This window comes from Varroa destructor, unplaced genomic scaffold (assembly GCF_002443255.2).
Source record: "Varroa destructor unplaced genomic scaffold, Vdes_3.0 BEIS01000003.1, whole genome shotgun sequence".
In the NCBI taxonomy this organism is placed as follows: Eukaryota; Metazoa; Arthropoda; class Arachnida; order Mesostigmata; family Varroidae; genus Varroa; species Varroa destructor.
The window spans coordinates 5035254-5061602 of NW_019211456.1; the positions used below are offsets into that span (position 1 = coordinate 5035254).

The 26349-nt window shown below is 42.2% G+C and overlaps 2 protein-coding genes across 11 annotated transcripts in view; one reads left to right on the forward strand and one right to left on the reverse strand.

Annotated features, from left to right (window-relative positions):
• The window catches only part of LOC111247688 (guanine nucleotide exchange factor DBS-like), a 185127-nt gene that overhangs the window by 112628 nt on the left and 46150 nt on the right, over positions 1-26349 (reverse strand). Inside the window, exon 1 of one of the 9 annotated variants that reach the window (XM_022798949.2) lies at positions 8076-8364. The exons of the other annotated variants lie outside the window; for them this stretch is intronic. Coding sequence (XP_022654684.1) covers positions 8076-8364 — 289 coding nt within the window. Of the gene's footprint in view, positions 1-8075; positions 8365-26349 lie in introns of those variants that run through there. 9 annotated transcript variants of the gene reach the window in all.
• On the forward strand, positions 1477-18618 carry LOC111247695 (uncharacterized). 2 transcript variants are annotated; one of them, XM_086985420.1, is made up of 4 exons: positions 9380-14563; positions 16655-16755; positions 18325-18359; positions 18514-18618. In XM_086985420.1, exons 1-4 carry the CDS (start codon positions 14435-14437, stop codon positions 18594-18596), a joined length of 348 nt encoding a protein of 115 aa, XP_086841546.1. In that variant the 5' UTR covers positions 9380-14434; the 3' UTR covers positions 18597-18618. The 2 variants fall into 2 exon arrangements, 1 of the variants encoding a protein (XP_086841546.1); XR_015325035.1 differs by lacking the exon at positions 9380-14563 and adding an exon at positions 1477-2356 and having other exon boundaries at positions 16655-18359.

The following is a 26349-nucleotide window of genomic DNA, read 5'->3' on the forward strand; positions in this document are numbered from 1 at the left end:
CTAAGCTAGTCAGTCTGCTATTAAAAACTTTGTCTGTCTGTCTGTCTGTCTGTCTGTCTGTCTCTCTCTCTGGCTTTCTTGATATGTATATTTGAATCTATCCGATCGTGTCTGACACTGTGCCCGCTCTGTCTGCCCGCGAGTGCCGAATTGTGTCGTCTATCATCTATACGTTAATTGCTGGGAACTTCGTGTCCCACAGAAGAGAGTGTAACCACGTCCCACGTACGTCTAGGCATCTGATCAAAATGCCTGCCAAGCGTTTAGAGTCATCACTCCACGGCTCCGGCACACGCGTGGAGGTCTGCAATTCAGTGAACGTCATCTTGACTAGCGAGTGGCCAGCATATGCATCGAGTTACTAAAAGATCCGACTAAAGCATCCGCTGTAGTAGTCCTTTTCGTAGCTTTTGCAAATGTCAACGTATTAAGCAGCAGTAACAGCAACGGCTAAGCCGGAGATGTTGATTCTGCCAGTGATGGCAGATGCTGACGATGTGAATGTTTCTTGGCTCTGGAAACCCAGCGGATCCAGTTGTGGCCCTAACTGTTTGTCTTGACAATGTTTTTCGCTAGCTGATGATGATATTCCGTGGTGTTTTATAATGGCATGCCAACCTTATCGGGTGGAAAAATTGCCCACTTCGCCTTTGGCCATATTCCAACATTTTGTTAACGTGTTTGGCAACAGTAGTAGCAGCAGCGTCTGCAAAGGTATTAACGGAACCGGGAGCAAGTGGAAGGGGGAACAGACATGCAACAATAATAATACGACGCTGCTTGTCTGTCATAGGTTCAATGATCCGTTAACAAGTTTCTAACAACACTGACTTATGGCATACGTATAGTACATGGTACACATATAAACTTTCGGTTTTTTAATTCATTTGGCACACGCGTACGCGATTCTTTGCGAAGTTGAAGCAAGCTTGACATGCTAAACGTGTAATCCTGCGCTGATCTGCTAGCAGCTATCGCTTCACATCGTATCAGTGTCCTATTCACTCAAGATAAGGCGTTCCATACTCTGTAAATTTATGATCTGGAAGAGAATAGAATTAGCATGCAGTTTCAACGCGTGCCTACATATCGTGCCTCAGCTAAAAATCACGCATGAAAAACTCTTGTAAAAAAAATTAAAATACCCAGTACGACCGTTTTTCATAAAGTTACGTAAGTTTCAATTGAAAACATAGAAAAAAAAACGACGTATTCATTCATGAATTTGCAACACCGATCGTATGGTAGTTGCGAATGCCACTGGCATACCGGGTACATACATTATACAGTGTTCGATTATGCGCCCCATATAACCTTTAGTAAAATGATGTCTAGGTAAAAGGGGCACTTCGTGACAGAAGGAGATAGGTGCATGAAAATGGTAATACCGTCGTTACAATCGATAACATCACACTCAGACGAACAGCTGTTTCGCAGGCGACGGTGGAAAATTGGACCTGTCTGTCTGGTCTGTGGTACAATCGTTCGGTCGGTAGCGGGCGGGAAACAACCCAAACTTGTACCCGGACCCAACACAATGCGTTTCAGTACAATAGACAACGTGGTTTGGCTTCTTGCTGGCATCTATCTATCTATTAGCTCAGCGTCGTGGCGTAGAGGTCGTCGCGTCATAGAAACACTATTCCGTTTCATGAGCTGTCGCGTCAGATTTTAAAAGCTAACTCGCAGTACTACAACGCCGACGACAGAAGCTGAAGTAATTTCAATGCGAGAACTGGCGTCAATAGCCGACGCCCAACTGCTTCGACCATAACTGTTGTTCTTTCCATAAGTATTATAATAGCTTTTACTCGGGTTTGTCGCATCGTCGACTACTAGTGGAGACTCGGTCGGAAAGCAGGGCCACTTTGAACACGGGCTACTTCTGCTGTTACTACGATTGCTCAATGGACACTGCTGCTCACCACTGACCGTTGAACACCGAAGGGGGAAAAGACCTTCGATCGATGGTGGCAACGTGATCCAGTTGCACTGGCCAAATAAACGTGAATCTGGAGTGAAACGGCGTAACAAAGCATTGAGGCAGTAAAGAAAAATGCCGATCGCTTTTGTGCATTCAGTCATTTATGTCTTAGACACACGCTCGCGCCCCAACTTGGACGAAGTGGATTATCGACTTCGGACCGCGCGAGGCCGGGGCAGATGTCTGCCAGTTTTAGAAGCGTATCGTAGTTGAGCAGAGCACGCGCGTTGCAGCTGAGACGACGAGCGCAAGGACAAATGATGCTTAGGCGAATACCTAGATGAATGAGGAGTGACATTCAGCCGTTTTTCCAAGCCATTGTTGACGTGCTGGTAGAAGCCGTTGCTGTTTCTGCTTGTAGTCCGCCGATCCGTGAGTATCGATATTGGCATGTACATAGGAGACCTTTAAAAGGTCGAAGAGTTAAGTATGTCGAGATTAGCTATAGGCACTACAGCGTTTGTTCAGCGATGACTTGCAGCGTCTCTTCGGATTCCCAACGATTTGACCAATAGGCAACTAGGCGTTGACACTAAAACTACCATTGGCCTATGGTTTATTTCTTCGTGGCTATAGTAAAATTGTTGCTCAAATCATGCTTCCTGGGAGCAGAGCTCAATCCTGTTAAAAATTTTGGAGTGAAACATAGGGATCTAAAGCTAGATTGCAGAATAAAATGATTGGTGTCACAATCGTAACTTGTAAGGTAGAAGAAAAGCACTGGCTTATTATGCAGTGCGGCTATCGATTTTCGTTTACGATTTGTTGATTCTGAGACGACGATGTAAACCCATCATGATATCTATCAATTGATCTGGCCCACACTACGATGCAGTAGCAGTGGAAACAAAAGCGATCTAAAATTTGTAGAATTCCTTTCCTTCTTTTCCTTGAGCTTTTCATTCATTTGTAACGGCATGTACTTACGTTAGACGGTTGTTACGTTGTTTTCCATCTTGCTGACCTGCACTGTGTTTTTTCACAGTACATACATACATGCATACATACATACATATATATGTACAATATATGTACATATTAGTGTAGAATAGGATAAACGTGTATGATGATAAGCGCATTATCTGATCAATAGAAAATCACTGTAGCAGTCTTAGAAGTAGCGTTCAACTACAATCCAATAGCGTTTGGTGACTCTTTTGTGTATCCGCAATACCATATAGAAGCCATATAGCTTTATTTAGCCTCATATGATACGCAAATAGACGAGCTTCATTCTGGGCCATATCTATTCGGTACTTTGCCTTTCTCGCGTGGCTTTTTCCCGTGTTTGGTAATGAAGCTAGTGTACGATGTAAGGCGACGCTACTCATCCTGACCACTAGCTGATGATATTTAATTGATAGCAAATTCAATAGTTCTTCTTTTCTATTTTGTATACGTCTCGAAGCTAGATGTATGAACGTCCGTGTCTGTCCTCAGCTTCTGTCTATACAGATAGTTAACGTCACGTTATCATGAGGTGGAAACGATTATATTGTCCCTAGCGTAAGGTTATTGACTTTACTATAATATTATAAAAATAATCACAGAATAGCTCCCCGTCAAGTTCGTCTAAATTACTTGGATGTCTCAGTGACCTCTGAGGTGATGAGGCAGCATAAACATTAGCAGTGCTTCACATACAGAAATCATCTCTAATCATTCTATGTAACTTGTAAGAATATTCGACATCGTAGCTTCACGCTACGCCGCCTTTTTTCTCTACTTTCCATATACATTTATATTACTGCTATATGTATAATTTACTATTTGTAAAAATAATTACTAATAATACTAACAGTAATGCCTATTACCCGGGTTCGTAGCCCGACAGACGTCCGTTTTCATCGAGCCATATTAAATAATCCCACTATAGATAATAGCGTAGTAAAGAAATTTCAGTTTATACCATAAGTGCTACCACTGTTTAATTAGTGAACTAACGGACAGATATCGGTTGCCACTCAGCGAAAACTAAGTGATAAGAGAACAACGCTTCCGTACGACATTTGGACTCATACATGCACATCATTATCTATATTTTCCTATATACAGATATGCAGTATTCGTGTCGACATGTACACTGGTGCGTACGACGCTCACACATATCTGCACACAGCATCAAAGTTTATATTGAAGACGCAAGAAGCAAATAGTTGTTCTTCGAACAATGCCAAACAAATTGCCTCAGGGGCTATATTGCTGGAGTAATCGCTAGAATTTATATCACTATATATATGTATATCTGCAGTGGTACGAACGTATGAATTTGCCTGTATGCAAAACACTCGTCTATACATATATATATATATATACATACGAGTGTTTTGCATATAAGGACTATATATATAGTTCTACGAAGTCGTTAGAAGTACGATGAAAGCGGCTGCATTACACGGTGATCTGTGGCCAATTGTACGGAACGCTGACGTATCTTTGAAGTTGCTGAAGCAAATGTTCGTACGACCCTCACTGATGTATACTGGCAGACGTTAGTTATTTGTACATGTAATAATAGTAACCTTGTAAACGAAGCTAGAGTAGTGTTATTTAGAAAAAAAAAAGCCTATACACGTCCGTTTGGTATCGGCATTTACTTAGAGTTTTCACCGTCTTTAAAAGTGCATTACTAGCTACCAAAGGACTGCCGTTATTTTCAAAGAAGCAACGACTGTCCTCAAGGTACACACTTAATTAATTTAACGGCGTAAGTCAAATAATATGGACGGCTTGTCTATTCTGGCTTAAAGCAAGAACGTAACGAAGTAGGTATTTAGACTATATTGCGAAAAAACAAAGGAATACGACGTATTATTTTGACGTTTCTAAACATTTCAGGCAGATTCTATCATGTATGAGATCCCGTTAATTCGTGAATATAAACTTCCATATATTATTGAGTATTTCTTTGTAATTCTCGTAATGAGGTCTGTTGTCTAAAAGCAGAACAATTAGGCAAGCTCTTTCGACATGTCTTCAACACATACAAGATCTGGCCATCAAAAGCGGCCATTGCACGAATATAGAATGCGCCCTGTGTAATTCTACATACGTGATATAATTTTTATGGGGAAACTAAAAATATTGTTGCATTTGATAGAGATCTTTTCCTGGTGATGTCTCGATGCACGCTTACGTACGTGCCACCGTTAAACGGAATGATGCACCAAGTACGCTAGCCTAAATAGCTCTTTTGATAGAAAGAAACCAAATCTCACAGGATCAATAGACATTTCAAGCTCGACAACTCGGATCCTTATAGAATTGAGCTTTGCGTTTTGCGGCGTCACATAGAAAACAGGAAGTCAGTAGATGAGAGGCGTAGCTCAATAGAAATCGTTATTTATATCTTAGAGACACTCGGAGGACCTTAGTTGGCTGAAAATACAAGTTGATAGAAGATGGCTCTAGTGCGCGTAAAATTACATACATAAAGCTCTCTAGATTTTCAAGTCTGATTCGCTGCTCTGAACAGGACGATCGATTTTTAAATTAGAGAATATTATAGATTTGTTTTATATATATATTCTCTATTCCCGCGAGTATCTATCCAAATAATCTCAATTGAGTACGACTCCGCTTGGCGTCTATCAGAAAAAATAGAAAAGGTCTTAATCCAAGATTTAAACTGGCTCATTGGATCAGTACTAAATTGGATAATTCACAATTGGCCGCCTATATAGGCTAATGAAATAGGCACTAACAGTGCGGCCTGATGAGCCACAATGATGGAGTTGCTATAAAATAGAAGAACAAAAGCACATTTCTCATAGGTACGAAGACTGAAGAATAGACCCCAAGGTCGACGACACCTCAGAAACAGCGACTACCTTCCGATCCGCTGTAGAACTGAATGTAATTTAAGTCAATATAATTTCGCAACAAGTGGATATCTTTGAGCATAGTCGTCTTGCTCCGCTAATAAAAGTTAACTCAGGAAAAATGTTCTTCGTGCTGCTATCGGCATTTATGTATATATCCTGAATTGCCAGTCAACATGCCGGCTTACCAAGGGCATATTTTGTACTTGTTTATTTTCCGCTACTGACAGGTAGTATTTAACAAACGGGTACAATAGCATTTCTTTAAGATCCACATTTATACTGCTCGAGATAGCCTGTCTAACAGGTAAACAGTAAAATGTCTATTTTACACGTGGCCTAAGCATCGAAAAAGCTAAACGCGCGTGATATAGGGAACATAACTGACTATGTGTATTGGCCCCGTGGACCACAAATTACTCTTGCATAACATTTTGTATATACAACACGTATTGTAAAAACTCAAATTTTGACACAATGACCCAGACGGTCAGCTATAGCGCCACTCGCCGTCCTAATAATACTATACACTGTATCATACACGATTGACAAAAGGTATAATATTGGCTGTGACTTCATTACAAGCGTTAGGAGACGATCAAGGAGATCATGCTGACGATGATTCGCTTCGTTCCGTGGCGGGCTAAATTGGCTAAACGTGTCCTGGCTGCAAACCCTTGGGGAGTACTGAATTGCTATCGCCAGTAGTAGGACGTAGATATACTGCTGTGTTATACGGTGAACTATAAACGAAGCTACCGTCATTGATAAGCGATTAACTAGTAGAACGCGGTTTAATAGGAAGCTACACATTATGATACGGCTACGAATTACAGATTCGACAAAGCCATGGGGTTTGAAGGGGGGCCAATATCATTCAGATGGTTTTTCAGTGTACGCCAGAAACGTACCGCCAACCTTCTAGTGAAGTAAAATGTACGTAATAATCATAGTCTCAATGGTTGGGAATTATCGCTTGGAAGTAGACAAACCCCGCATGTATGAACAATGTTTAGGTTTCTAGCCGATGCCAGCCATGGTAATTACAGTAAAGTAACTCGCTTTTTACAAATATATTATAATGATTAATTATAAGCGAAATCGCTACCAAGAGTTACCATGACAAAATGCCACAGGCTCCGATTTCAGTCGCCGTTGTAGGGCGCTGAGCGGTATCTACGACTGAGGTACTCAATCTGACTAATTACTAATTAAATTAATATTAAGACGAGATAATGTACGGACAGATATACACGTTCGACGCTGATGAGGTCGGTGCATTTTCCCGAAATCTAAATCATCTTTTTGATAAGTGGCCTTCGATCGTACTTGCTAGCATCGTGCACAGACAACGGCCACGTAAAAACTTCTTGCTCACAGAGCAGTAGTAATGGACAGTCTAACAATTATTTGTAATAAGTATTGATTATATATACATTTGTAGGGGGAAGGGTATATATATATGTGTAATATGGAAACAAACTTGTGAAACTATACGTCTATGATGTAGCCAATACTGGGTCAGGTTCTTCGCCCTGCTCGGCTCAATGCTGTATAAGGACACCGACGGCTTAGTAGCAAATACAGTTAACGGAATACAGGCGGTCGGTCCTGAACGATATGATGGTGGCACACCTTTTATTACGTCTGTTATAGCCTGTAGAGATCTGACTCACACTAGAGGGAAATTCCAACAACAGGACAATACGAGACTGCTGCCTCTAACACACGACCCTGTGTGCATTTTATTTAACGTTTGAAAATGCTCCTTGTCACCCTCATCATACATAGTACCACATATCTATATATAGTACCTATGACGAATTATTATGATACCATGTGTATACCTAAAGTATCGTGTAGGTGACACCACTTTGGTACTGTTTAGGAGTTCTTACTTGGGATAATCTATCATTTTGAACATCGCGCCTCTATTCATGTATGCTAACTCTGAAGTCTAGAGGCAGCTTATAGCTGGAGAAATTGGTTAGCGCAAAAGAACAGCGTTAAAAACTTCAATAAATAGTGATAGAGCCATAATCAAATAAACTGCATGTATCATACACGGTGATATGTAGGGCCTCATTTGGCTTAAGCTTCCCGTTGTGGATCGAGCTAACTTCGAAAGTGGAGAATAATCTTCATTGCTATTTTTTGCGATCGATTCTACTGTACATCTACGACTCTGAAATCGTTGTAAGCGGTGAGATCAATTGTGTAGGCAGCATTTGGGCACTGCCTAAGGATAACATATAGTACTAGACACGCACCTTGCGGAAACCAATACATCGTCCATTGATTACTTAATTTCCTTAAAAGCTGTCGCATTTTGCCTTCTTCTACCGCTTTTTCTTCTTCTTTTTGCCGTTGCTGTTGCTGTTCGAGAGCATGTTTGGCATAAGGCGAGCCGGCATTCCCGGCCTCACCGCTGTGGCTAGTATCGACAGCTTGTAATCCAGTCCGACTATCTACATCTAACATGGTCTCTTCCAAACACATCCTCAGTTTTCGAAGCTTCAGCTGTAGCTCGTCTTCATTCACCGTATCCGTTAGCGGCATGACTGCACATTGTATTTATCGAATAAAGCTATTCTTGAACGCTTTGTATATGTATGATCACCTTGAAAAACACACTTCAGGCGTTATCCGTATGCCTGCACCACCGCGCGCCTTTCCAGCATGCACCCTGAATTATCATAAATTTACAGCTGAACTGTCTCCACCTTTGAATAAGCCACATCTACCGATATTGGATTACGTGAGTCATTAGATAAAATGAATATTGTCCACATACGCCTGATGCGCCATCTTTGCACCGCAGAACTCTCCCACAAGCGATCGAGTATTCTTATCGTAAGGCAACACAGTGTATCAAGAGAGATGTCTCTTTATTGTTCGCCACTATCCTCCTAAGCAGGGCCGCTGTTAATATTAAAGTAGCGCCTAGTAAGGATTGGTGTACACCCTGCTGGGTCGTCAGTCTCATAGAGAGAGAGAGAGAGAGAGAGAGAGATAGAGAGCGAAGGAAAAAGAGGGTTAAGGCACGTGCAGCTCCTGCTGGAGGCAAGCTTGAGGCTGTCCACCAAGAAAGCGTACTCGTCACGTCCACTGCTAGCGTACGGCAACTTCCTGTTCCGCTCTAACCCAAAGAGTGGTGTGAAGGGCACGATCACACTGTGCTCTGTGTTACTATCGCTGTTTTACCTGCATGCATTTAGCAAGCACTGCATTGTACATAGGATATACTGTTCGCTGTAACATTAGCAGGGTTCATGTATTGGGAATTTAACCAAAACTGCTGCCTGCTATACTCGCTTTGTACTGCTTTACTACGTCCGCCTCACTGAACTGGGCCGGTCAGACGGCCCCACATCGCAAGCCAAGTAACGTCAATGTCGGAGCTCCGGCTTGCGTTGAATAACTAGCGGGACTAAACTTTTCCGTCTGCAGCTGCTCCGCGCGCGAAACCCTTTCTCCTCAATAGCAAAGGCAATGACAGAGCCCGCTACGCAGTGAATACGCCGAAAGCTCTGCCTAAACTGTGTCCGAAGGGTCCCCTTGCCAATGAAAACGTGGCTGCCTGACTAGCTCATGGCCCGTGTGACCACTTCTCAACGTTCGCTCACCAGTCGTTGAGCTTGAAGCGTCACACACAACAACTGTGGTTTGTATTATCACGGCAATCACGGTGTCGGCAGCGAAGCGCCGTTGTACAACGGTTGTGTGAGATGCCCCTGATTCCCGAGCCCACGCACGCGCGTATAAACAGCACACTGAATTACCAGTCAATGGTCAGCTCATGTAGACTTTTTTAAACGACCAATGATAACAAAAAATAGATTGGATGAATAGCTGTACTATCGGAGGGAACCTAGTGAAATCTAATATAATTTTAAAATAATTCCAACTAGATTGGCCCCTTCTGAAGTTTGAAGCGGGCGACAGCATTAGTAAATTTGCCCTGTCTGACAAATAGACGAACAGCAACGTAATTCTGTTGCATCTAGTCAAGTCTTAGGCAAAATGACGCAAGCCGAACAAATTACGGGTACGAACTTTATGGTCTAGGTTGACTATAACGAACCACACAGTCCACTTCTGATATGCGTATCTTTGTCGGCTGTTATATAGCGTCGTACGAGGTAGCGTTGTGTGACGATTTAATAACGACCGAAAACAGTCTGCTTCATCACTTCGTCTGCCCGTTCCTGTCTCTTTGAATGAATAAACTTCAGATGGCTGTGCTCAAATGCCGCTGCACTCTGCAATGCACACATAGATCGACTTGCATACAAAAACGCATCTGCGTCGACGCCCCGACGCTGCGGTGTCTATCGTGTAGGATAGGCCGTGTCAGCCGTGAGATACCGTCGATACACTTTCAACAATAATCGCAGATAGTGCATTTTCACCTACAGATTTACTGCTCATACGTACGTGTTTGTTTATACCTATAGAGAAACAAATGATTTGGCCAATTGTCCGCTAAAAAACAACACTGTACACTAAATTTAAAGTAAGATTTTCTCTTGTCTACCTTCATCTTACGATTTTATAGTTTCGGCTGTCTAGCACCGAAAAAATGGCTCGTTCCAGCTCAGGGAGTCCATCTTTGTTTGTGACATTGGATTGAGTCTACATGATGGTCTATAGAAAATTACTGCACACGACACAACGAATATGTTTTAAAGACTATTCGAGCTTCATTATTTTTAATGTTTTTGGCAGTTTACAGGCTTTCGATATTTCTCTGTGCTGTACTCGTTGGGTTGAGCGACGGTGCGTAACAGATGTCCTTGTTTCGTCCTATATAGAGGCTCAGATATTTAGGTTATAAGCTTAAGAACAGTTATTAGAGCTATATCAATACACACAGATGGAGATAATGGATTTCCAAGGAGCTATGGCAAACGTTGTAGCAGTTCAAATATTACAACAATTATTATGTCTAAATAAGTTATTTTAGCCTACCTATAGAACCGAATCGCAACAAATTGATGGTTTTGCTTCAAAGCCCACCAACAGCTTATGTCTAACTATACGGTTTATGTGAATGGAGGAAGATATTTAAAATCAATGCCAATAAATAGTTATGTTTTTTTTTTGTTAACCCAATGACTAGATCTGAAGATGTTGAAATGTCGTTGAACATTTCCCAATTTTCTCAGCCGCTATACGTTCTAGCAGAATCGTTTGTTTTTTCGATATATTCATTGTCTTAAATTCATTTAAAATTTTTCTATATAATATGTATGTGGGAATATGTTTTTTCTCTGAATGCTAAAGCGGTAATCTTTAAGGCTGAACTTTTTTCATAACATAGCAGCATCAGGTAGAACCAAGATGTGCTGGATTCATACACGTGCTAACGGTCTAATAACTTTGTGAATTCCATCAACCTAGAAGAGGTCGCAGAAAGTAGTTTTTTAATAACGTTCTAACGCACGACATCGACCTTGAAGTATTACTCGTTCCCCTACCTGCTGCCTGACTTCAGTGACGCCAATCAAATCACAGTCGGAAAACCTTCCTGCTGCTGCTGCTATTGTTAGTAGGTGCTAACAAATTGAAGGCTGGCCCTTTCCTTAAAAGGTCTGCGAGTTCGTCGCCCGGTTCGGGCTCTTCCATCATTACCAATGTAAATCCTACTCCCGAATCGTTTCGTCTTACGCAAAGGTTACTCCCTCACAGACGGCGTAAGGTCGCTGGATATTCCGTGCTTACAATAGCGACTACGTTACCATTATTTAGTTCTACTTCATCTACGGTCTACTACTTTGTCGTCCTTAGTTCGTAGATAGATCAAGCGAATTGTGGATTCCTTTGGATGAAACTTCCGTGAATGCTTCCAACGATCAAGTCGTTGCACTGCTTCTGCTAATCGTCTATTGAATGGCGTATTGGTGCTTGGCCGATTGCGGTTCGGTCCGTCACGAAATGCTCTGAAGCTATCCACAGCAATAGCCAAAGCACCAAATGAACCGACGTCCAAAGAAAAAAATCCCGTCGCTGGAGGGTTAACAGCCTTATGTTACGCAGGTACAACTCTCTCACTAAGTTACACCTAGAGGATGTTGCTGTACTGAAACTACGAAAAATACGCAGTTAGGACGACCCTTTCGAACATATTCTCAGTTCTCTTCAGCAGGTCTCAGGTTACCACCTCGTAAAGCCTCAGCTTGGGGATGTTGTGAACTATGTCATCTTTTTACTGTCGTCTCTGCCTTTCTGTTTGCCTCGCTCTCTGTGGTACCTCAATTCATCTGCAATCTGTTTCATTGCAGGAAACTAGACATCACACTGGTCACCTTTTCTTTACCCTTATAGTCTTCTTTCTTACTGACCATTCCGACCACTAAACATCCGCATCATCATCGCTAATATCAGAGGGTCGCAGCGCGCGGCCGACCACGAGGCCACACAGCCTCTATGATAATGAAAACTGGTGCCCAATTCGCTGTGAGTACCGTAGATTTCTATTAATCAGCTGTAACTTCCTTACCAATTCGTTAGTAATTATACGAGGACGATTATAACGTATGCAGCCTCTCTAAACGGGCTATAGTCAGTAAACGCGTTCGACGCCATCAGCGTATCGAGGAGGGTATAAGGAACGGGTTCCGTCTCCGGTATTCGTAGGCTGATGCTGCACTAGGCGTTATCATAACTCTAGCCATACAAAATACACCGATTCTTGCCGGTCGAATCTTGAAACATTGATTTCCATGAGTGAACACCATTTCTGTTCATGGTATCGTTTCTCGTAACGTCTACATCCAAACCAGCATGCTAAAAGTTCCCCAACGTTCAACATTAAAGTTACATACCGAAGTAATTTTTCTATTGTTTTCTAATATTTCAAAATTAGCTGCGCTTACGGTCATCGTAACATTTACTCTGTCGTTAATATTATATAAGCACAAGTTTGTTTTTAATAATTATTATTGTTAAACTAATTTGTTGGTATTGATGGTAAGTGTCATGGTTATCTTTGATCTGAACCAATATGACATGGATACTGAATTAGGAGTTTCACTCTGTCGTCTTCGACACGGATTGGGTAGTATTTTTTGTTGACACTAATCTTGGACAGGATGAAGGTCTAAAAGGCACAGTTTTCATCGAGCTTGTTCCTAACTCGCAGTGTTTATAATAAATATGTAGTCGCAAATTGGAGGCAGGTTGATCCAACCTTTATATTAGTAAATTTTTTTCTTAAATTTACCGAAGAGACTTCGTGGCTGTCCCTCTCTACAAGTTTAATCATAAGTTTAAGGGTTTCCGGTTGGTTTGTCACTATAGATTATATAAAATAGGAGGTTATTGGCCTTCCCTATTTAGAAGAAAATATATTTCAGTTGCATAGGAAGTGCTGAAGTTGTTTAATAGCATCTGTTTTTAAATCTAATACATGTATAGAAATATTTATAATTCAGCGATGCACTCCATAAAGGAACAAGCTCAGATAAGATCTACACAAATTTACAGTGTATAACCACTTCAAACACACACTATACGACCCGTGTAAATAGAAGAAGGCATTTTGTAGCCAACTGATTGGGACAAGGCTTAACTGTTTACAATTTAACTAGTGATAAATCTAAAGCTGTTAACACAAATTTAATTTAGGTAATCATAATTGAGCGAAACGATCAAGTGGAGAGTAGATGGCGAAGATGTTATCGCATAGTTGACGCACTTCAGTATCCGGAATGTCGTGGCCTATTTGTAAAGACGCGTGAAAAAACTATTGTGGATTTCATCTAATTGAGGTGCTACATAGCTAATACCCAATACGCTAATCACTCCTGCGACAGGCAAAACAGATTGGGGTATTGTACTACCAGTTCTTAAGACCTCTTTTTTTTTATCTTTTACGAATTCTCTGAGTTTTCCTTCAGTACAATCCTTCTTTACTTCAGAAGATTCGGATGTTCACGGGTTCTAGTCAAAACAGTTATGGCATTTATTATGTTTATGTAGTATCCTCGTAACTAACGTTTAACTTAATTAAACAAAAATGAGCAAGTAAATTGTGTATAATTGTTCCTAGCCTGCTCGTCAATCTCAGGCCGTGCACCCTCTCTGTATCACCGATATGCATGTTGAAAACACACTCGCCGTCATGGAGTGAGCCTACTTTACACACTATGTGACTGCCGGACTTCCTTACTACCATACTAGTACCGTCCGACCGAAAGGCGATAGCTATCGCTGTGATGTATCGAACCGCGCCGAGCTAAGCTGCTCTCTCCCTAGGAGTATGATCGACACGGTGACCGTCTAGCCCCGTTCTGGGTTTGTGAGGCCAGCAGGGGCCTCCGTCTGCTTAAAGGGTTGCGTGGGCAGAAAAAAACTTGTGACAGCGAAAGACCAACACCAAAATGCTACCACGCGCTTAAGCCGCCGCAGTGATGCTGCTGGCGTCGGAACATGCGCACATACAGTTCGGGGCACGCGTATTGGCGATTATGCAGGAGAGTACAACCCTTTATGTTCTTTTAGCCCTTTTAGTGAGATTGATAACGGTCGACGCGGCTTTCAAATTCTGGGTGATCACCTTGAACTGAGCAGAGGTCACGGGTCGTAAGGCTAACGATCGGTCAGGCGCGCTCGAACGCAGAGTTCTATGGGGTGGTTGTGCGGGTGGAAACAGCAAAGGGTGTTATGTGCTGCCGAGGCCCCAGCGGTTACGAGAGGTGCTCTGGGGCGCTTAGATTCCTCAGAGTATCACAAGATTCATTCAGCCCACAAAGAGGTATGAGCGTGAACCTGAATGAAGGACAGGCGTCTACCCACTGAACTGGCAATGCCTGCTTCGGAGACGGTGGCGCGACATCGTTTTAATGCGTTCATAGCTCTGATACTTGTGCATAGATAGCATTCGATAGTTGTAACCTTATGTGTAATTGTGCTCTATACATACTCTATGTACATAGTAATGTATTATGCACATGTGCGCACCGATTGATGGGGAATAACACGCAAATTTTTTGACGTATCTTTTACTAAGAATAATTACTGAGAAACATTGATGTACAGACTTTTAAGTGTTTGTACACTTCCGAAGTGATGATAATAATAATGTTAAAATTGTGTAGTCACCTTATTTATTTTGGGCTGTGGAAATAAAGTCAACTAATACTACGAAGCCATAGAGTAGATGAAAATTCTGTAAAATGCCTTCTATGGAAATCGTTAGCGGTAAAAGAGCTACATTACATAATGCAGATGTTTAGCATTTTCTATACTGTTATGACAAAGTTTAAGCTTTATTAGATATATCAGCATTTCAACATGACTGCTTGTGTCTGTCTGGGTGTGTGAATCCTGAGACCAGGTCATTGTTCTTGACCAATATTAACTAACGTTGCTAGTGATAGAGGTTGCGGGTAGTCATTCCAGTTGGCAGGCTACGCTTACCGGAAATGTCGCAGCTGCCGTCACGCTTGGTCGTCGTTCTCAAAATTGTCGACCTCAGCGGCCAGATAACGGCGTAATCTGAATAATTATGCGTATGAATAAATAAGCATAAAACAAACGAGTTTTGCGTGTAATACCAAAACGGTGAACGATATGTAAGAGGGGAGCGGAGGGAAGCGACAATCACGGTTAGGGATAGCGATCGGAAGCTGCTGCCTGCTTTTGTGGGCAATGTCGTCTCGTCCAGTGTTAATTAGACAACGAGGATACCCGAAATCACATAATACGTGACAATGACGACAACCGGCATTTGTAGGTGTCCGGGACCTACTCCATCAGCTTTCAGCTATTAGTGCCAGGACAATTACTCGCTTCATGTGCATTATCGGATTTTGCCACTCTGATAAAGTAATAAGTGATTGTTTGTTTATCTCGTTCATATGAATGAACTTATCCTTGCGTTAAACCGTCCGCCGTAGCGAAGCTTTGTTACAGCACAAACCTGCTTATTATTGGCCCCCATATATCGTCCATCACAATGCATCCTAGAGGCTGTCGGCAGCCGTTACATGCGAAAAGCCGCTTGGTAAAAAAGACCTTACGCGGAATAGAATAGTGGAAGCAACTGATAGCGGAAGACAGAATGAGCCGAACGATTAAGGGCATCGACGACAGTGACGATAGACATTACGCAAACAAACTTCTTGGGCCATTCTCAGCTACTACAGAAAATATGTACAAGGAATCGATTATCGCAAGATATAAACAATAGCCATTCTATTAGCGTCCTATGATTTATAAACACTGAGAATAACGGCGACAGAAGTTATGTAACAGAGTAAACATAAGGGAATATGAATTAACAACGGAGTATTAACACTACTATTAGCAGTATCTGAGTAGGCATAATTTAGCTTTGCTTTGTTATAAGCGGATGGCCTGAGGCGAAGTTTTGCAAGCCTCATCAGCGGCCAGAAACGATATCTGTCACCCATCAACTGTTGAGCGAGTACTCCGAAATATAACTATAATCGGAAATTGTGCAGTCGTTCCTATAAGGATATGGCTGTATATATGAAATGTATTGAGTAACAGCGGAAGGGCACACTTAATATTATATAATAATAATAATAATAAATATATAATATTTTGATAATTACCAACCTTTTTGACTTTGACGGGTATTTATGCTGGGGCTATCAGTAACTTCTTCCCGAATAATACGGCAATGCAGTACAAATTTTCCGCCATACCCCTTTTATTCGAGTATGTGTGTGTCAGCTTCTAGATCTTTTCTGTATCAAGCAACAGGTCATTTTTCGTTCGAAAACAAAGAAAAGAGACCTTTCCCGGAGCAGTGATGAACTACATTTTTCATTCGACTCATCTCTTGATCCTCATTCATTGCCTCCTCGATCTGTTTCAGATTAACTTGAACTACAAAGACTTTCAGGAGAGCATGGTTGGTCGACTGCCGTCGCCGCAGCAACTGCGGCATACAGGGCTCATTAATGCCCAGAGATGTAGGTAAGATGAATCTGGCCACTGTCTCCCCCTACGACCGTCGTTCCTAACACCACAGCCACCCACTAATTTTGCCCGACGATTTAGGAGAAATATGTCAATCCGGCCGAGGAAGTTAGAGCTGTTGGAGTTTCAGCTGTAGCATACCTCCATTCGACGGTGGAGTCATCCTTTTCATCTCACACGTACGACATCGCGGTGGTTCTCTGACTTTCGATAGCGACGTCCTCTAATTCGACGTAAACAGCTTCTGGGGTCCTAATGATGGTAGCGTTGGGAGGTCAGGTAATACGACAACCATGACGAGTAGCTAAAAAAGAAGTATGAGGGTGGAAGGATGAAATGGAGCGCGGGAATTTTTAAGACGAAGCCGAACAGAATTAATTTCTGGCGCCATCAAGTCATTCGAATGGTCAAAAAAATGCACGAATGGGAAACGGCGGGCAGCGGATAGCTTCGGCAGCGCTTGGCAGGCAGCTCTTTTTTTTGTCGACGGATAAAATCTCGACGATTCTTAGTCTTGTTTTTGCTCGATCAGACATTTATTACCACTGCCACTCTGTACTGCTACGTATCACCGAATTGTTCAGTTTCTGGGTCCGTTTCTTAACAGCTTTTGCCAGCTATCATAGATCTCTCTTGTACGCGTTCCCCCAAATTCACTTAAACTAACCTAAAACACACCCTAAAATAATAAGGAAACTGAGGCCTCTAGCCTCGAACCAGACAACGTCCTTGACTTTGATTTTCTTTAAAGTCGTTTTTGTTTCACTTTTATTTTATATATAGTGGACCCGTCGCGACGGTTCGCCTTCCTGCTTTCATCTTCTTTTGCATTCGAAAGTTCGGAAGTTTCCGACGCTTCTTGTTCTACGCTTTGCTCATCTTCTTGTACTTGCTTTTGAGATTAAAGCACGTGATCTGACTATGTATTTCTATTCTCGTTCAGCTTTCGACTTGATTTATGAGATCCCACCAAAAGCTCGTTTTCTTCCCTCCAGACTTCTTACGGGTGTATGCTACAATAGACTGCTTGCTTCGAATAAATACTTCAAAGACGTGGCTAAAAGTAGTAATTCTACAGGTAAAAATTCCGCAGAAAGCGTACTTCACTACAGAACGATTTCTTTGCCACCGTTAGTGCATAGCTAAATGCAATATGCATTTTTGTGTTGGTTGCAAGGTGTTCCAAACGACTGCTTTATTCGATATGATGACCCCAGTACAAATTACTGCGAAGTTCTTTATGCCCGTGAATAGTGGATCTCTAAACCAAAAAGTCCACGAAATGGCCACCTCTCAAAAGGACGTTAAACGAATTGCACGACTTTTCGACTGCTCATTGGATACTGTCCGGACGATTACTTTTAATATAGTATCGGACTGTGGTATTGGCGAGCCGGACTATATTGTACGCGACTGTTGATTGTTTTTTCCTTCCATTGAATGGATTATCAACTGCGCGATGATATGGGAAAAAGCTCACTGGGCAGGTCGTTCAATAATAGCAAAAGATAAATATTAGGAAATTGCTTTAACCTGCACCCACTTCGTATGGATGTGTGTTTTTAGGGCGGCACTCGACTTACCCGTTGCCTCGGACTCAGGTCTGTAATTGTGTTAATTCCAGCTATTTAAATTCGAGTCGATTGTTTGCTCTGTTCCTCAGTTTTACTTGTTTTGAAAATGTTTTATTAATAATTGAACATCAAATACGATGTAAAACTGAGCCGCAATTTATTTACGATTTTTTTTGCACAGGTTCCGGATCGATCGGTAGCAGAAGACTTCGAGTTCAACAGGTGGAGCTGGTTTCTGGAAAAACTGGCGAAGGGCGAAAATAAATATTATTACAGTTGGTTGTAATTTACCTTGTTTTTTTTACGTGGGCTCTTGTTAAAACCTAGTTACGGATAACGAACAACTGACAAACATCGCTATCTTTACGTTAACATGTTTCGGTCTCGGTGTAACTCACGATCATTATGGTTATACAGGGCTTTTGATATGTTGTGTTTGCTATATCTAATTGCTTATGAGCGTGTTTACCTATTGAGGCTAACGACATCTCGCAAACGCTGCAATGTCGAGCGGGTCGAGTTGTCTTCATCTATTAGCTTCGTCAAATGGTTTTTTGTTCTTCGACCCAAATTTTATTGGCTTTCAAGTCATCAGAAGGATATACTCAATTGAGACTGCTAAGCTCAATTTGTAGCAATAAGCTCTGATAACTATTGAGAGTACCTATTTCTTTCTGGTTCACAGCTGTCACTAGCCGTTCCCTAGCGTCCTGATTTGTCAAGCGGCGATGTTATTTGCGGTTGTGACATAACTACGGGCATGTCCATAAGCATTGTATAATATTGCCTGCTAATCATATTCGAGACCATTTGTCAGAAGTACGAGACAGCACTTGTGACCCCGAGGTCAACACTGACAGATCAGCAATCATGGTCACAATGCCAAGTAGAGATCCCTCTACTAGCCGGTTCCAGTTCGTTATGAGCGACGCAGCAATATGGGAAAATTTGTCTTCCACACTCCGGTCAGGAATAACTTCAGAGTGTTTGTTTGCAGTTCGACGCTCCCGCCTACGCGTATTTCTTCCAACAGACCGCTATGGGAGCAACGTCATCTTTTGTTTCAAATGTGATTTCTAACCATGATTGACCTATATTTATTTGTTGCTTCGACTAGTTAAGAACGTGCTACTCTGCTTTTCTTTGTGTCTGATGAAATTTCACATTGCTATAATCGGCCTGTCTGTTCGTCGACATCGAAAGGGCTCTTTGCACATAGTGATAGGCAGTAGCCACCAGCTCTGTTGTGTGTAAATTACGATTTTAAATCCACGAAAAGCCCGCAATGGCGCCGAAACGAAGCATCAGTTTGGAGAGCCAAATGTCGGCCATGGACATGGATAATGGACGAGTAGACCCATGAACCTCACCGAAAAGCCCGTTCTTTTATGCCGAAACATGCTCTGCGCTGCTGTGGAGTGCGGTTAAGCTAGAGGTGATACGGCCTCAGCCACTTCGCTTATATTTTCGTACGCCACTTCTCACTCATCCCCAACAAACGCTCTAGGTTGCCACGGAGCAGTGCAGGTTCAAGCCGGCAGGCCGGATGGCTTCCATCTTCGAAGGGACTCATGAGGCCTTCTCTAAGAGGAAATTATGACTTTAAAGTTAAATTTCCTACTTAGGCATTTTTTCGCTCACGCTGGCTCAAGAGACATTTTACGGTCGTACGCTCGAAGAATATAACAGTGAGGGTTCAACGATTGAGGAGCTAATGCAGAAGGGGAGCACGAATGGGTAGGGAATTGTCAGCAGTCCACTTCTTTGCCTCCTCCTTAACTGTCCCTCGTCCACACAACATTGTCCCGTCCCCCGCTCGCCTGATATGGTACGGAAGTAGGGCTCACAACAATTGTCTTGACCACGTACTACTTGTGTTAGTCTCTCAGTTGTTGGCACGACAACAGAAGCGAAACAATCATATCGCGCCATTATTGGTGTGCCGCTATGAGTTCTTTCCAAAAGCGACTATGGCGTCTGACTACTTTTAGATGATTTCTTACGCTTTTTTGGATAATTTTTGGACGTTCTTAACTTACGCCTCCGTATCTTATGGAAAAGCCACTCTCTGTGAGAGAATTACCGTCATATAATAATTCATTCGTGAAAAGATTCCGTTTGCTATGAGTCAACTGCTATAATCTTAGCTCAACTAAAAAAAAAGAACAGTCAACAGCAAAAAATGTGTATTTACTTATTGTACAGTATCGGCATCAATGTGCACGTGATTTGAACCGGGGATCTTCTGGTATTGAACTTCGGCGTGACCTCTTGCTCTGCCTCGGTGGCTTAGTAAGACGCTACCGCTGCTGACTTCACTCTGGATGCATGCTACATTAAGAGTGAATACAAGTGTCTGAGATTTTTGTGGGCCCTACGGGTGGGATGAACAAGAAAGCTTTCTTGTACGGGAAAAACGTCCATTCTATATCATAGTATATGTACATGACTGTTTACGGTACGCGCACACTGTATAAGCGATACGTTTATTGTTTACACACGTTCAATGTACAGAACGATTAAGCAGTACAACTGCTAGTGCATGCATCGTATATGCTTACATATACAAGAGCACGTCCATTGAAAAGCGATGTAGAATGGCAGAGCTCGGTTTCGGTGCATGCCGGTTCTGGCCATTCGTCGAAACCCTTTAAAACCATTATATCGCTATGCGATCCGTCTTGTCGATGGCGAGCATGTTTTGATCTAGAAGTTTGTCGGGCTAATCGGAACGAGGTGAATGATACAGATAAAGAGTTCGTCTTTTCCTAGTAGTTTTGAAGCGACCGCTGATCGCTGCTGCCTGTCATTTAAGCGACAGCATATGCCCTGGCCTACGAGATGCAACTTTTGCGAACAGGGCCCGTAAAAGCCTCCATAGCTTAGCTTGTCTGCTAACGAATTGGTTGTACAATGGTAGACGCAGAGTGGAAAGGGGCAGGAGGAAAACAGCAGAGAGGGCCGCTTCGGGCGGAGTTGGTAAAGACTTTTGCCTACCAAGTAGCAAATCACTATAGCTTGTCCAATTTCCCTAAACTTTATACAAGTGTGGACAGGTATTTGTCAAATAATCTCTCGTCGACTTTCGTTCAGTGTATAAGAAATCGTCTGGAAAGTACCAGGAATATATAACATATGTTGTTTTTCCCTTTTCTTCTACTTGTGTCACGTTAATGGCAACGGCTATGGCGGTTCCGAAAGGCTGTCGTTGAAACCAAATCTGCGAGTAAATCAATCTGCAAGCCTTTAAAATGTTGCTTTTATCTTTCGATGATTGCCTGTGAAATTGGAATTTTGGTTATTGATAGAGGCCAACTGCGATAAGATATCCTACCTGGCGACAAGAGCACAACGGACAGTGCTGCTATGGCAGAGTATGTAGGAGTCCTGGATCCTTCCGAGACCCAAAGGTCCTCAGCTATGGCTTGGAGTCTCTGAGTCGAAATGCTAAAAGTGAATGACAGTATTCAGGAACTTGGAAGGCCAAAAGAAGAAACAGAAAAAGGAGCGACCCATGTTGTTATGCTGAACGATGAAACTCAACGTTTCTTTTTCAGGTCCGTAGAGCATTTTTCCTTTCGGTCTGATTTTCAAAATTCCAATCGGATTTACGCAACATCACTACCTTAACCATAGCGAAATCAATTTTGACGAATGATGATTTCGATGAGCGGAAATGATGGCATAACACCGGAAGCAATGAGCTAGATGAACCGAGCGAAAGTTAACATACAAATGGAAAAACTAAACATGGAACACTAGACGCTAGCATCGATGCAGAGACGCATAGCATTAATAGAAATTCTCCTTTTCTGTATTTCATTTGCATGTTATATTTTTTAGATTTGCACTCATACAAAGGAAATTCGTCCATCATGATCCCTTGTGAATCGCTAAAACAGCGCGAGACGACGATGAGATACATTCCGGATCATCATGTCAAAATTTTGAGGCCACGTATGGCCTGTTTGAAGAACAGGGTACAAGAGAAATGACTGGGGAGGGCAAAAGGGGCGTAGTTGCGTTGTTATGTCTGTGATTGCATGTTAAAGGGACCACAAAGTAGGAAATGACATGTGAGTTTCAACAGACGCTTAATGTTAACCGTGGAGTTGTTTATATATAAAAACAGGGCAAGCGACACACTCCGTTATGTCGCTAGTACGCTGTTAAAGCTAAAAAGTAAAATTCACTAGCTGTTAAGGTTTTCGCTAGTATCTTGAAGATGGATTGCAGGGATGAGCTTGCGCGCTATAGCTGTGCTATGAATGCATTACTGGTGTTACTGTGAAGGGAACCCCACGCTGCCATTATTGTCGCACAACGGCACGCCGAGCCACGTGATGCCGGAGGTCGTCTCTGAACGCTTTTTAACCTCAGCTCAATCAGATATAATGAGCTTGCACGAGGGTGAATCAAGCGCACAACTACAACGTTATGAGTCATATTCTATACAAAAATAATATTTGAATCCGTAGTCCTAGGGGATAATCCTGCAGTTTCCGTTCTCCCCTTTAGTATTATACATAGTACTTGCATTTTTGCATAATCAAAAATGCTGTATAGAGATACAGGCCAATGTTGCACTCGTACTTTTCCATAAATCATCGTCACGATCGGCCGGACAATGACTTCGTGTCGCAAGCGTTTGTTTGACTTTGGCTTACTCTCATTCAATAGCGAGAACGTATGAAATAAGGTACGCGGTCTGGCCTATATGGTCACATGCCGTTAACAGCGGAAAATCTTCATATGGTGTTGTTGTGTGTTACTGATATGACAATCTCTAACAAATTTTCATAGCGTTTTTCTTTCCGACCCTCATCCCAGACTCTTACTAGTTCGAGGGCCCCTTCCCAAGTCACGCACAGACTTTGCGCGATTGGCTGCCTTTGACCCTCGTCAGCAGTTTCTCGTACTGCTTTCACCACTGTACCGCATATAGTTACAATGTGGCTCGGTTCTATATACAGCCATTTTTTTGCACCCATTCGTGTTAGTTCGTATGCCTCCGGTGACGTGGCCTTTCCTCCCCAGCGTTACCGACCCTTTCTTAGTAGGTGCGTTTATCGTGGTGCTGTTCCTATGGCAGACCTACATAGTTCCTGCTATTCCTTACCTTCGTTTTTCTCTGTCCATTTGCCAAACGACCATATGATAACGTATCTGGCTTGAGGTATTTTTTATATTCGCGTGCCGTCCATTTCCAAGCCTCTATTTGTGTAACCGCTGCAAGGAACTGATGTAGGTCCTGGCACAAGCGATCCAAGTGATATGCCATTCATACTTCACGACAAATTTTCGAAAAATTGAGATTTGCATTGTTTTCTCTTCATCCTTTATTGTTTTCCAACATTTTTTATTTTTTAATACTGAACCATGCAAACTTGAACATGTTCGCGCATGGTTCTAACGTTCAGGCGTAGATGCATTTTCTTCTCCAGTTATACCTAGGTTCAGTTTATCCGGCTGGAACATGTCCTTAGTTTGTTGGCGTCTGCATCGGTTTTACGTTATCCGAGGGGTAATAAAGTGTAGAAGCAATTCATGACGTAGTGGGTTAACCCTATTATACTGTCCCTACCAGCAATGTATATAATACATACGAATATGCATCTAATAGATATTTTCGTGGGCGACATGCCCTATGAAGCATAAAGCAAAGAATAGATGAACAGAGTTTGCCTATTCAGCATGCGCTAAGGTCAAAGCATGATTTTCCTACCGCGACTCAATAAAAATTTTCAAAAAAAGAAAACAGCAACGAACAGAGATGCGGTTTTCAGCGTAATTAATTTGACTTCCGTCTAGTTCCGCAACTTTACATGAGAATAATAATAATAATAATTGCTGGGAAAAACCGATGTGCTTGTGAAGAAGATGTGTGCTAAAAAAGAAGAAGGTAAGTTGTCTACGCGTCAGCAAGTGAGCGGTCGAGTCTATGCTTTAAGTAGGTAACAATAACTATAGCAGTAATAAAAATGACAATAACTATTATGGTTATGATGTTCCCAGTAATACTAATAGTCTGCCGCATGTATTTAAGAAGGACGAATACAGGAAAGCTTGTGCTGATAATAAATCTAACTAGCGGGTGGGAGTCGCCTACCGTACAATGTCTCTCCCCTACACCCATGTCCCACTGACGTAATGCCAGGCAAACCGAGCAGCCGGGCTGGTGAAGTTAAGCTCGACAGAAAGAAATCTTCGCGAAACAGAATACAAAGTTAATCTATGCTGGTGGCGATCGGACATGACCGGCTCTGACGCTAACGTTATGCCGATTTCCGAAAGTACCGTGTAGGGCTGAATCGATATGAGACGAAAGCTATTCGGCGTGCATGAACCGTCGGTAACAAACGAGAGAATACTTAGACGTGCCTCGAAGACCTTCGACAGGTTTAGGGGCGCAATGACGAGCGACAGTAAACAAGGCTAGCTGTTCCCAACCCCGTAATAATAACCCTTCTTTCTTCTGCCGGCTTTCGTTTCGAATCGATCGCCTTCAGATCTGTCTCCAAAGGAATACCACACCGGAGCCCTTAATGCGCTATGTTCTTTGTAAAAGTACGTCTTGTGGTGCTGTTACAAGATTATAACTTGTGTTATTCTGCAATCAAATTTCATGTTTTTATTCTAGACCTTCCCGTTGATGGCGGCCTGAAAAAGAAACAGGTGGTAAATTCGGCCAATGCGTTTGGGCGAACATGCGTGATAAATGCGAACGGACGATCCATACTTGAGCAGACCCTGGTAAAATCCTATCTACGTGCTAGTGTTACAGAAATGCCAGTTTTATATAGCAAAATAACCCATTTGGCTTTATAAGGATTCCCTTCTAGAACGTCTAATTTACTTGGAGGTTAGTGTTACTATGATTGAAAACAGTTATATTATCCAGATGTAGTTCTCGCTGTACTTAAGTTAATTATAGCCGGTACGCACGTAACTGTCAGGATTATTATATAAATGTTAGTAAACGAAGTCTTCAGCGGTTTATCGTCGTATAGGTGTTTTAAATGTTTAGCTCTTTAATAAACCTTAGTGTAATCTTTGAGCTTCTGGTCTAAATTTTAGAGTTTGATATATCACCTCGTCGCGAGCTACGGGTCACTCGGTTTTAGCGAATTTTACCGACCGCCACAGCGTTATTGCCCAAACCGTCATTACTTGTACGATCGTTAAATCGGAAAAGGCCATATAGTTCGGTTGATTTCTATATTATGAAGCATTCTGCAGTAGATTCAGGCTTCTCTCTAGGTGTGCCACTGTGAATGTTCCTCGTAAACAAGAACACTCCAACTGTAGCTACCTTCTGAGAATTTTTTTTGTGAAACTTACACGCCGATATTGGCCTAACGCAGACTTTGGCAAATAGACCAGAGTAAGCGATTGCTCTGATAGGACAACCGGCCAAAGCAGAGTCACTGAACGTATTTATATGGCGGCAGTCGATGACCTACGAATCGGCGCGCAGTGTCATGGGAGGCCAAAGGTTGGTTTTGTTCACGCCCAATATGGAATAAGAAGCGGTTCCGTTAGTTGTATTTATTAACATGAGCAGCACAACGTCAACGTCCAGACGGGACACACCCATCGTTGGACTAAAACAACGCTTAGAGCTTACCGCTCTATTCTTCGTTTTTCCCGACATCCCTCTTTTCATTAGCTAGCGGTCATTTGGTGATATATTTGACTTCTGATATTGTGTAGATGAGGGAGGCACGTGCTAAGGTCATTGGCAGAAGACAAAGTTTTACCGAAACGAGGCCATACAGCCCCACTAACTTTTATTGCCTGAATTAGGATTGAGAGTATATCTAACGTATACAACTATTACCTGCTCTTACAAATACTATTATGTTTTTTAGGGCATAGGTATTGCGCAATGTGTATTCATGGTAATCGTAGAATCGTGCGCTGGGGGGTAGCAACCAATACGGGCCTCAAAATAGGTAGCTGTTTACGGCTGGCGACGCTCTGCTTGATGCTGTGTATTTATGTTTAACTAATCTCT